This window comes from Lichenostomus cassidix, chromosome 4A (assembly GCF_008360975.1).
Source record: "Lichenostomus cassidix isolate B80296 chromosome 4A, HeHo_3.0, whole genome shotgun sequence".
NCBI lineage: Eukaryota > Metazoa > Chordata > Aves > Passeriformes > Meliphagidae > Lichenostomus > Lichenostomus cassidix.
The window spans coordinates 17,494,469-17,507,598 of NC_139485.1; the positions used below are offsets into that span (position 1 = coordinate 17,494,469).

General features: G+C 38.1%; 1 protein-coding gene across 5 annotated transcripts in view; it reads left to right on the forward strand.

Annotated features, from left to right (window-relative positions):
• Positions 1-13,130, forward strand: part of DIAPH2 (diaphanous related formin 2) — a 166,892-nt gene that overhangs the window by 94,479 nt on the left and 59,283 nt on the right. For all 5 annotated transcript variants that reach the window (XM_085060720.1, XM_085060716.1, XM_085060717.1 and 2 more), the window contains one exon: positions 8,499-8,664. In XM_085060720.1, the coding sequence (XP_084916846.1) occupies positions 8,499-8,664 (166 nt within the window). The remainder of the gene's footprint in view (positions 1-8,498; positions 8,665-13,130) is intronic.

The window sequence follows — 13,130 nt, forward strand, 5'->3', positions numbered from 1 at the left end:
CATATCCCTGCTCCAGAGAGAGGCAGGAACAAAAGGCAGACAGTCCATCAGCTGAATTACTAGCTATAAAAATCAGTGAATAATACAAGGAAGAGAAGTACTGAAGGGTTGTGGATCAGGAATAAAGACCTAACAGTGTGAGAATACCTTTGGAGAGGTGTGGGATGCTGAAATGGAGAAAAGCAGGGATGGACTTGTGCATCTGTGGGATGTGCTTTATGGCAGAATAAATGGTGCACTCTGCTCTTTGTGCTGAGCTAAAAATCAAAGTAAACACAGTAGGAAATGCAGGGTGAACAATATGTTCCTCATACAGTAAAATGAATTAATTGGAATATTTGCTGAGGTGTGTTCTTTATGCTGGTGTGGAGCTGGCACTGGGAGTGTGTGCATTTCATGGGTTTGATGGGTTTATAAAAATGCCAAATGCCCAAAAAGTCAGGGCATTTTGCAGATTGTTTTACACAGGGTTGGAAGGAAGGCTGGCAGGGTGGTGATTTCACCAAAATCCATCTGACCAGGCTGGGGGGAGGAAAGTAAAAGAAGTATACAGAGATAAAAAAATAGGAAAGAAAAGTGTTAGTAATTCATCTTCATGAAAATCCCTATTTTTTTATAGAAGTATTGAATCTGTGAACTAACTCAAAACTTTGTGCTTCTATCCCCTCAGCCATGTCTGAGAGAAGTTTTTAAACTTTCCCAGATGGTGAATTTAGCCAGTTCCTCTGGATTTTCAGGGTCAATTGGGACTCATTTTTTGTTACCTTAAAGTTGCTTTTTAAAGGGATCTTCTCTCCTTCTTCCCCCTCATTCAGAGGTGTGCAGAAAGAATTAAACACACAGTGCTTTTTAAAGAGCTTTCCTTTCTTTACATAGAATATTCCTTTATTTTTTTCCTCTGTGATCCATCTTGAACTGAAAGTGCTCAGTGTTGCAGGTGATAACCATAGGATTATATAGGTATAATCTTTACTTGGATTGAATTTGAAAAGCACCTAATAATGTGTCATGTTTTACTCCACAATGTTCATTTCTCTTACAACTATTTGATGTCAGGAAAAATGTGATAAATCCCTCTGGAAAGTGATCCTTTGTGTTCTTCCTGTTCTGGACTAAGGCACAGTTTTCATAAAGTTAATAGTTGAAAATACAAGAACAGTGGAACATTAGAAATGAAAATTGTGTTATGCAAAGCACAATATCCATTTTCTTTGACAGTTTATTTCTACCTTCAGATTTTCATTCCTTTTTAAGAAGGAAAGCCCTGATATGAGGAGACATAAGATGATATTGATTCTCTCATACTGAGTTGTAGGAAAAATGCTGTGAACAGAGGTGTACAAATAATCTGTACAAAAACAGGAGAAAATCCTGTTTGAGGTTCCAGAGGATAAAATTCCATGAACAGAATATTCTGTACATCTGATGGAAATTCAGTGGCTCCTTGATTGTGAATTGTTGCCTGAGGGAAACTGTCATCCTTAAATTTCTATTAAACCAAGTTGTCCAGATCACTGAAAGATATTTTTGTAAAGTACTGTTCTTAGTTAGAGTGCTAATCCATTAGCAATCCATTCTCTAATTATTGCATGCTTATTTTAAAATCAGGACTTGGAGGGGAAGTGCATTCTATAAATCCCTGGAGCTGCAGCTTTAGATCCCAAAATCAACCTGTCCTGAGACACTCCTTCAGCAAAACTGTTGTTGATGCTGCTTTTTGCTCTCCACCCTTCTCCAAACTCCAAACAGAGATTTTTTTTCTAAAAGCTCAAGTGTTTTGGAGGGAAGGATGTGCTTGAGAAACAAGAGGTGCCTGGAAAGGAAACCTTTGATTTCAGCTCCTGCTTGCCATGTGATTTTGCTCTTTGCTTTTCCCTCTGAGCAGAGCAGTTGTTGAAGGAATATTGTTGAGTGTCTGTTGTTGTCTGAGATAGAATTTGGAGAGATTACTTCCCTTTCCTGCCCTTTCCTTGGTTTAATCCCAGTCACTGGGGTAAGGCAGTGATGAGCTTATAGCAAATAATTGCCCAATAAGTCATTAATCCCAAAAATGGGGAATCATTTCTGAAAAGAGGAGCAGAAGGACATGCACCACTTTCCTCAAACCATATATGATGTGTGATCTTACATAGGCAGCTGGTATTGACAATACTGTTTAGGTGCCAAAGAAACTCATTTTAGTGTAATCTTTCACTTTCATTTTCTCCTCTGCTTGGGTTTGTGAACACTTCATTTCAGCAGTTGTTTGTGCTAAGCAAATCTCAGTTTCAATAAACTTTTTCGATGCTTTTTTTTCCTCAGGTGACATTAAAAATGTCTTTTTTCTCTTTAATTTGGAACATCTGGGCTCTTGAAGCATTGTTTTCCAGATTTCTCAAAACAAGAAATTGAGGACTTCTGACACTGCAGCACTAAAGGAAACTAGAAATTTTGGGAAACATTTTTCTTCTCCTTCCCCAAACTTTCCCAAAAATCCTTTGTCTCGCTGAAGGATCCATCAGATCTCTGATAGAAGTTGAGCAGGGTGGTGCTGACAGCTCAAATCCTTCATTAAATACCCCAAGGAGTGAGAAAAGCTGAATGATCAAAGACAGAGGGGATGTGGCTGCAGTTTGTCTGAAAGATTCAGAGCAGCCAGAGCTGTAATTATTGGTTAAATCAGCTGATTGTGTGATCCTAGCTCAGTGGGTATTTCTGGGAGTGCCCACCTTGCCAGGCTTCTGTGAAATACACATAACTCAGTTTTTAGTGCTGGGAGAACACGTCAGCACTTGGTGGTGTTTGAAACAGTCACCACTCATTTGAATATAATATGCAAAACAAATTTTACAACAGCGTGTTGTTTGTACTTAGCTGCGTTTTCCTTGTTTTCTCTCTTGTTTTGATTCATCTAAAGAGATTTTTATCTAATTGTTCTCCAGGGAAGGGATGCTACAAATCCATTACTCTGGCAACATTTGCTGTTTGATATGTGCTTGACTATCGTGTTTTCTGTGTTGCTTTCTAATTAATGCAGGAATAGTGATTAATTGTTTGCCACCACAAAAAAAAGGAAAAAAAAAAAGAGATTTGAGTCTGAAAAAAGCTGCAAATACCACTCTTCATACTGTTTCAAATAATTTAAAAATCAAAATATCACAAATGAGGATTAAGAACTAAATGATTTCTGGTGTCAGGCTGTATGAAGGGAGTTTCAACATTCTGATGATTTCAGCAGTGGAAATAAAGTGTTGGTTGTGCCAGGATGAAACCTTTGGTTTGCTTTCAAGAGTTCTTGAGCTTTAAAAAACCTTTTTGATCTTTCTGTTCTCTCTTAAAAATGGGATTATGGAATTCAGGGGTTACTTCCCACTTAGAATAATGGGAAAAACATCTTTTTCTTTGAATGATAAAACCCACAAGTGGTTCAGGTTAATTGAGGTTAATGCTTAGCTTTAATTTTGGGGTGTTTGGTGGTTTTTTGGTGGTTTTTGTTGGTTTTTTTTTAAGATAGTCAAGTTCTTGCCTTCTCTCTAGCCTATGGCTTTTGTTCTCTTTGGAGAGCCAAGTGCTCTTATTTACTTTTAAAGTTTTCTTTTTGCTACCATAGGAAATTTGTCCTTTGCCCCCCTAAATCTTTGAGGCAACTTTTCCAGTATAAAACAATTGAAGAAACAGCCTGTGGAGCTTTGTTCCTTGGACTGAATATTTTATAAAGCAGGCCCTTGTTTATCAGTTTTTACCCAGAGACTTCCTCTGGGACTTTTAGAGAAATGAGCAGAGATCTTGGTGTCCTCGTGAAGAGAAGTGGAAATAAAATAGCAATATTGAAGTGCTGTTGACATCAGCTCTCTCCTGTGCATGGCAATGGGGTGGGATCAATGGAAATTGTCTTTTCATTGTTGAGAAGTTGGAATGCAGCAAAGTTAGGAATTGATATGATTGCTTGGAGCTGGGAGGAAGTAAATATTGACAGATTTTTTTGGTGTTTACCAAGATGAAAGTTTTACAGCCATTTAGGGAGGAGGCAGAAAGCTTCACCTTAATTAAGGAGGACTTCGGTGGGATTCTGCAGTTTTGGGAGAAGGAGAAATTCACAGCCAGGGGTGTTCTTGGGTGGTTGTGATCTTTCTGTGCTTCATTTCCACCAACAGAAAAACCACTGAAATCCTGTCTTTGCACCATGAATGCAGCTTTGTCACACAGTTCTGATGGTTAATGATCATTTCAGGTGCTGATGGAACAAAGGGAGAGGAAAAACCCTGTTTGCTCCAAGGCAGCAGAGAATCAACTGTTCTTTTGTGTTTGGTTTGTTGTTTGGGTTTTTTCCTGAGCTCTTCTGTCAGATGCTGAATGATGAGGTAATTTGCTTTGTAATGAGAAAGAAATTCTCACACTGAGCTTTTATGGGTATTTTATTAGGGAATCTTTAAGCTCTTCAGAAGTACATGATGTTGTGTACACAGATGAAGTGGGGCTCCTGCTATGGATCTTGCTTTGGTTCTAATTTGGGTACAGAGAAGTCTATTGCAATGAAGATTTCTGCTTTTTTCCCCTTGTTTTTGCAAAGGCTTTCAACAGGAAGAAAAGATTAGGGATATAATTGTGATTCATAATTATCTGTGTATGCTCCAGAAGCCTTGGCTGCTGTGGAGTCACAGAGATGCATTATGGATGTAGTGAGAGTGATAAAATTGTTAGCATGTGTTTACATACTGATAGCAGGTGAAAATAGAGCTATCAGTGTAAATGACTTAGTGCTATTAAAGCTGAATTCCTGTCTGCAGTTAATAAGTTCTGTTTGTATTTCCACAGTTCAATTCAGAGGATGCTCTATTATGAATGAGCCTGGAGATTAGAAACGAAGAGCTCTTGTGCATCTTTCATTAAAGATGACACTGTGGAATCAAACTTTCCCTTCTGAGGAGTTAAAAGGAATATTTAGCCTGTTGGTTCCTCAGTGGTGTGCAGGAATTTGGAAGTGCAGGAATGCAGTTGGTGTGGTTGATGTATTTTTAGTGAATTTTCACACTTAGTGGTAATTGTCATTAAAAATTTTTCCAAAAGTGTTTGAGTTCTTGTTAGTTGTGCTTTCCTATCAGTAGTAGATATTTTTCATCTGTTTACATGGAAAAAAACATAGAAAACATGGAAGGCTAAAGGTAGGGGTCATCATATGGACATAAATAATTTCTCCTGTAATTAATAATTAGTGATTTTTTTATCTTTGACACGAAGTGGCAGCATAGCATCATAGTAATGTTTGCATCCATGGATTGCTTGGCTTTGCACTGGGGATCTAATAGCTTTTATAGTCAAGTATTGGCTTAGAATTTTCTTAAGGAGATGAAAGAAACTAAAAAATATGGTTATGTGGAAAAAACAAGGTTCTGAATAAAGTACTTTCTCTTAATTGAACAAGCACCTTTAGACTTGTTAGTGAAAAAATCTCAGATTTTTGTTTTGCTTTATAGCAGTGAGAATGAAACCATATTTAGAGTTTCCAAATGAGCACTTGTTAAAACTTCAATCTCTGTTAATGAAAACTGTTGGAATTCAGTATTGCTGCCATGACACCAAGCTGGGATGCCTTAGATTCCTCCTGATCTTTCATGAAACAGTGTTGGCATCTGTGGCTCTGCTCACCTGGAGTTCTCTACTGGCTGAATCAATACATTCCAAGGGTGTTGGAAGTTACTAATATTTTCTAAGCAGGAAGGTTGGCTGAAGCATGCAGAGTGTGACAGTAACTTGGTTAATGTTGCATGGTAGATGAGTGGGAACTATTGTCTTTACAGCTCTGCCTTGTCTTCTTCAAAATGAAGCAGAGCTGAAATACTCCATTCTCTCTTTGCTCATCCCATTCATCCATCTTGCTGACATTCCTTTGTCTTTCAGACCATCTGCTAGAGATATTTCTTACTTGCAGTTACTTAAGAGATAAAAAATAATAATGTTGAAAAGACAGTGTATGTTTCTATAGTGGTGCTTTAAAATATGTTCTCACTTAACAGGTAAAAAATAATAATGTTGAAAATGCAGTGTGTATATAGTGGTGCTTTAAAATATGTTCTACCTTCAGTAGCAGTATTGGGGTTTTTTAGTGCTTCTTGTTATTTCTTGTGTGAATGTGCAAGTTGAGTGGAGAGCTGGGAGCTTTGTCTCTGAGAATTGACTGCAAATCTGGAATTGTCAAAGTATTTTTCTTTTTTTTCAGACTTTTCAGTCATTTTTGGTATATTAATTCGGTTTTATATTATATTATCTAAGATTGTTTTTAAAGGATCCACAGCATCAATCTGTACACTTATACACCATTGTATTTCCTTCTCGTACTTTTGGTGAGTTGTTCATATATTATGTAAATTTGTTTTTAAAGGATCCACAGCATCAATTTGTACACTTATACACCTTTGTATTTCCTTCTAGTACTTTTGGTGAGTTGGTCACAACAGCAATCCGCTGACTCTAAGGCAATCCATGTTTTTCTGAAATTTTTAGGCTGTGCTCAATAATTCAGTAATGTGCCATTATTACCTATTTAATGTATTCTTGCCATTAAACTTTCATTTCCTTTTGTGCAGTTAAATGTCACTGCAGGCTGAGCCACACCAGGCTGAGCTCGTTGAGATGAGTGACTCAACAGCCCAAGCTTGAAATTCTGATCAAGCAGGTTAAACTTTCCTTCAATAAACTGACAATTAGGTATTGCCCCTGCTGTGGCACTAGATTGGCAGATATTAATGCTTCAAAATCATGATTTTATATATATGAATATCCATCACTTTGTTGGTTGCTGTTTCTTAATGAACATTACAAGCTAACAGCTTTGCTCTTTCACCACTGAGGCTTTAGGTGAGAGGATTGCTTGGAAAAAATGCTATTGATAACATTTTCAAACATGCTTTTCAGAACCAATTTTTAAGTGATTATTTATGTGCTCTCCCATGAGGTAAAGTGGGAAAATCCAGGTGGAATATTTGGCCTCTTTCCAATGGCAGATATTTGCAGCTTTGTTATGCTTGCATGTAGCTTGTGCAGTGACAGCCCTTTAGCACTCAGCAGTCTCTAAATGCTATGAATAGAACATCCACCTGAATTTCCATTCTTCATTCTGCAATTTGCTGACTATTTCCTGGGGGATCACTTTAGGGTTTAGTCTAATCTCAAATAGGTTTTTTTTATGATTTTATTTATAGGTTTTTTCCTCTGTATTTGTCTGTCCCCCTCAGTTTAGTTTGCACGTTGTTTGTTGTTTTGCAGAGATTTTTTGGGGATCTCAGAGCTGTAGGTAATTAGACATGTGATCACAGGCAGCCTCTCAAATGAGAGTTTCAGGTCTGGGGAAGGCTGCAGCACCAGCTCTGTTTGCTAACAATCACCTCCTCCTGGAATGAGCTGGTCCAAGGCAAAGCCCCAGGGAGCCAAGGCTGCAGCATCTCTGAGCTCAGGGGATAACTTGTGCCTTTGGTTCTGGGGGTTTGGTGTGAGCAGCAAACACTTCCATCAGCTGCAGTTCACCAGCAGCAGCACTGGCTGAATCCTGGAGCAGCTGAGCTTTCCCAGTGATTTGTGACTTTGTGCCTGTAAAGAACCCCACAGAAGAAAAGACTGACATGTACTTGCTTTGAGGCTAACTAATATTTCCCTTAGTAGCTTGCACCCTTCCTCTATTTGCAAAATAATTGTTCGAATTTTTTTTCTTTTTCATGCAGGGGGAGAAAAAGCAGCACATTTTTCTATTTAAAAGCATTATGTCAAACTTTTAATGATGGCTGCTGGGATGAAAGTCAATCTCAGTCTCATTGCTAGGCTTCCACACTTCCTAAGGAAAGAAAAAAAACCAAAAAAACTTCTGTTGTTCCACGGTGTTTTTCTCACTAATAATTTTTCAAGGCTGTTTGTCAGTTTGCTGGGACGGGTGGGTGGATATTTCATTTTTTGCAAGTTCTGTGAAATGACAGAGTTGAGAGTGTGCCTCGAAAAAGTGTGCCTAGGAGAGGCAGCCTGAGGCATGAGCTGTGTGGCTGGGCAGGGAAGAATTTCCAGAGAAGACTTTTGTAATAAAAGGCAAAGAAAATGAGATGTCATACTGTATGGTTTTGTCATTGAGAGCTCTGCATGTTTTACATAGAAAATGTGTGTGTGAGGTGGGGGACAGGAATTTATTGGAACTGAGAGTTCACAGATTCTCACAACAAACTAAATTCACTCTGTGTTTTCACAGAATGCATTTTCTAAAATTATTCATCTCTTCAAATAAAGACGACTGCAGTATTTATAATTTCTATAGAGCAAGTTGTATTCTCTGTCAGTGGCAAACCTTCACCATTGGGAAGGGATCATTTACTGGAAATGCTGGTGTCACCTTGCAGATATATTCATATGAATACCTAAAAATGTCCTGTTTGAGAGCAGAGCAGCACTTGCACGTTTTCCAGCGTAACCTCTGTACTTTGTTTCCTGTATTTGCTGTTGGCTTGCACTGCATCTGAACCATTTTCCCTAACAAAAGCTCACAGCTTTGCTGAGAGTGCCCGAGAGCAGTACGAGAAGCTGTCCAACATGCACAACAACATGACCAAGCTGTACGAAAATCTGGGAGAATACTTCACCTTTGATCCCAAAGCAGTCAGCATAGAGGAGTTCTTTGGTGACCTGAGCAACTTCAGAACTCTGTTTTTGGTGAGTAACATCTGCAAAATGTTCTGTATTTTCTTACATCTTATTTCTCCTGATTTTAATTCTTTCCTGTCCATTTTTCCTGTTATATGTGATTTTTCATTTTGCTCCACGGCAGGAAATTAGGTGAATGTTTGGCACTACTTGTAACCATTATTAGTGAAGGGGCTCTTGGCAAAGTGGTTGATTCACTTCACATTCCAGAAGTGGAATCCTTTTCTTCTGCTGGATTTGATCGTAAGCAAGGAGCTTTTGTATTTTTTCAGAGTTTGTATATTTTCAGCTTTTTTCAAATGTAATCCAACATTGATATTTCACCTAGAGGATGAATCAGTTTTAATGATCTTTCTTGGTTTTTAAAATTTGGATATATGGACTATCAGTGGACAAAGCAGAGTGTGAGGTTTCTTTCTGGCAGGCAAAAGTTTTTCTAAATAGGAAATGTATATCTAAATAGTCCTTCTGAGCTCCCAGAAAACTGTGGCTCATTTCTTGCATTCCTTTATCATTTTAGAAAGTGAACAAAATGCTCTCCCAGGATTCTCTCCTAATGCTACCTGTTGGGTCTAAATAGTGAATTATATCCATCTGATGGTCCTTAACATTTTATCTGTCCTTTTATCTGCTCAGCCTGTTTTAATAGAAGTTCCTCAGTAAAGCAAGGAGTTTGGACCATAAATATGATGTCTATTAATTTAAATAGTCACACTTCAGTATAAAATAGTGAGATCCAAGGGCTCTGTAGCTTGAGGAGACACTTTTCCTTTGCACAATATCACTTGTGCTTCAGTCCATTCTCTTCTCAGGTACCTGCAGCAGGAATTGTAATGAAGTCTTTGGAGAATTTCTTGACTTACTTTATTCACTAAAGCAGAACGTTGTAGACTTCAGTGGCATAAAGATTCTTGTTGAGGGATTTCATTTTTTCCAGACACTTGAGGAAGGCCTAGGGCAAACATTAAAAGTTCTCAGTAAAGCATTTTTTTTTTCTATTAAGGAAAAAAAATGATGAAAAGGAATTAAGATTTTCTGCAACATTTTGATGCTTGCAAGAAGTTTCCCGAGAGGAAAAACTCCTTTAATCTGTGGGATTTACTTTAAAAAAGTAATAACTACTGATAAGAATTCAGGAGCAATCAGATAAGACTGAGGGTGTAGAACATCTCCAAACATCCCCAAGAGCATGCAAATGTATTAAATTTGTCCAGTTCTGATTGCTGTAACACCTTCCTGCTTGCTCTAAGTGGTCCCATTCACTTCTTTTAGTGTTTTGGTAATTGGCTGAAATATAATTCCAAATATTTTATCAATATTGGTGACTCTTTTTTTTCTGTTCATCATTCTTTTATGTTCATCATTCTTGCTAGTGCCTGTCTATTGCTAAAGCTTCTTTCTTGTGCCATGAGCCGTTTTAGTCTGAGGTTCAAAAGTTCTTCACATTGCTGGAGTATCACAGCAATTAAGTAAAACAGTTCAGCAGGACTTCCCTGTGCCAGGGGAATCTGAGTCAAATTCAAGCCTGGAGGAGAATAAAGACAAAGGTGTGTTCTCCTGGAGCTGGCAATTGCAGAGGAATTGAATAAAAACTAGCAAAAAGGGTGGTTGTGTCGTGGAATTTTATTTCCCTCTTTGCAGTTAAAGATCCACTGGATAATAATATCTCTTTTATATTTGAGACTATTCTGAAGAAGAAATATTTTCTAGATTTGTACTGGTTTAGTCCTTTATTCCATCGAAAGCAAACCCAAATTCTGATTGTCCTTGAGGACAATTCCAACCTGATCCAATCTCAAACCCAGCTAGATCAGCTCTTACCAAAAATGATTAATCAGCTGCCTGGAGCAAGATGCCACTTTGTTCTTTTCCACTGGTGTTCTCTAACTTGCTGTCTCACCCTTGATTTCCAATGACCTGCAATATTCTCACCTGTCACTCTCTGAATATTTGTTTGTTGTGTTGCTAGAGGATTTCAAATCCACCAGAGCTGTCATGCCTGCATGTGCAAATGGACAGGAACTTCCTTTCCATTTCCTGTGGAAGTTGTGTGAAATATCTACTTTAGCACTAGATAGGAAAACTCTTTTTTCTTATGCAGTTTTTAAATGTTTTCAATTGTTTGCTCTGTGGGTTTCCTCTTAGTGCAGATAGTCTTCAAGGTGAATTCTGAGTCTAAAAAACCAAGTTGTTTTTGAAGCATTAGAGGCATTTGTGGGTATAGTTGTATGAAATGCTTTCTTGTTCAGTGAAATGATATTTTTTTATATTTGGTTGACAGTTTTATCAGGGCTGACTGCTTCCCTCACTTTTGTGTAAATGCAGCTCTTTGAAAAAGGAATTAAATCTTAAAAATACATTTTAAATGTGCTTAGATTAAAAGGGTTGTATTTTAGCATTAGTCAGTATTTAGGCAGATGTGAGTAACTCATCAGGTGGCAGAATGAGAGATGGGGTTTGGGAAAACCCAGTGAAATAAATCAGAATTGTCCTTTTGGATCAGCACTGCTGTGTGCCTGCAGTGCCACATCCAAGTGCAAATCTCCCCAAAGTGAGGAGACATGAATGATCACAAACTGAACACTTTGTTGGTCACCACTGCTCTGCTCTTGGAGGATTTAGTGAGATTGATGCTCTGTACCTGGCAGGACACAAAACATCTGTTATGTTGCCTTGATAAAAAACAGTTTTTCCACACTGGATTCAGCGTCCTGAGTATAAATGTACCTGTAAGAGCTTTTTCTTCCTAATATTTGTTTGCTTAGAACTTGCTTCAAAGTAAGTTTCAAGCTCTGTGACTCATGAATTTAGTTTTTTTGGTGGCTTTTTTGAAACGTCCCTGGAATGCAGCAGGTCATTCTCTACAGTAATCGAAATCAATGAATCTACAATACATAAATAAATACATAATAAACATCTGATTTACTGTGAAATACAGTGCAGAGTCAGGCTAAATTCCCAGCTTTCAAGCTCATAAATTGAGTTTGTAATTCAGGAGTGGTTTAAAAGAAAAGCTCTATTTATTCATTGTTCTCCCTGGTTATTTGTCTGGGAATACACTTTGTCCCTTCTGCCTAAAAAGTAACAATTCTTTAATGCAGTCTGAAAGATAACAGTTTCCAGCTAGCAGGAAGCGATGAGAAAATAAAGAATAATGAGCAAGAAGTATTTTCTTCAGAGAAATTTCCCAAGAGGTGATATCAAAAGTGAAACATTGTCCTTATTAACAGGCAATCCACAGGCAGCTCTTCCTCCCCCTGCCCCAAACCCCAGACACAAACCCTTCTGTAAGCTCTCTAAATTCTCATCTCAGTCTGTACATCCAGCCAGTGCTGAGCAGAACAGGTTTGAATCATTGCAGGGAACAAATCAGGAATTAGGTCCAGACTAGGCAAGGGTACAGGTGGAGGAATCAGAAGGAAAAAAATTCACATAGGAGCAATAACTCAGCTTTATTCACAGGGGCTTAGAGCTGCTAGCTAAGTCCTTTATTCATGATGTAAAACACAGGGACGACATTTCTCTTGGAAGCTCCCAAAAGATGTAAAAATAAATAATAACAGAAGAAATTGAACTGAATTTCAGGTACACTGTGTTGGCAAGTGGGGCAATAACTGCATGGATGGAGTTGGGATTTTGTTCTGACCTAACTTGTGTCTCTGTTGAGCACCACATGTCATATTGCACGGTAGAGATGCCATTGTTTAAATAACATTTCCAAAAATAATTTGGGAATACATGGTCTAAAGGAAGCCTGAAGTTAAATTTCCCAATCTTGAAAGGAGCAGGATTAAAAAGTTTTCTTCAGAATTTTTTTGTTTTACATTCAGTGCTGGTAGCAGTGAGTCCAACTGAGAAATGTCATTATTTCCAGGCATTATCTTGGATGTTTGTCGTATTTAAATGAGGATTTTGAATTCTCATTCCACTCTGAAAGCCAAGCATACTTTGGGATTTTGACTGTGGCAGTACTTAAGCTGTTGAAAAGCTCTTGTGGAGCAGTGACTTTATCACCTGCTCTGAGTCCCTTTGCCCTGATCCTAGCAGAAGAGACTTTCCCACATTTGCTGTGTGCAGCTCCAGGTGCCAACATCTGCTCTTAGCTAGTTCTGCAAAGCTCTCAAGTGTTAGAAGGAACTTCTCTCTAAAATCTCCATCATTTCGTTTCACACATATAGTCTCAGTCTCATCATTCTGTTTGCTCCTATATCTTATTAAGATAATTTGATAATTGGAATCTGTGTTTGCCTTAATTGTGATTTCAGACTGATCAGTGCATTATTGCAGCTCCATTTCTCTTGCTGATGTTGTAGTAAATTACAGCTCATTCACTTCCTTAAGTTCCTATATTTGCTTGCTTAGCACGTTCAGAAAGATCCAGGCAAGCTAATGGAATTGGCTAATCCTGTCAGAACACAGAGTGAAGCATGAAGTGAAGGTGTGAGGAACCTCGAGATAAAAACTGCAGCTGTATG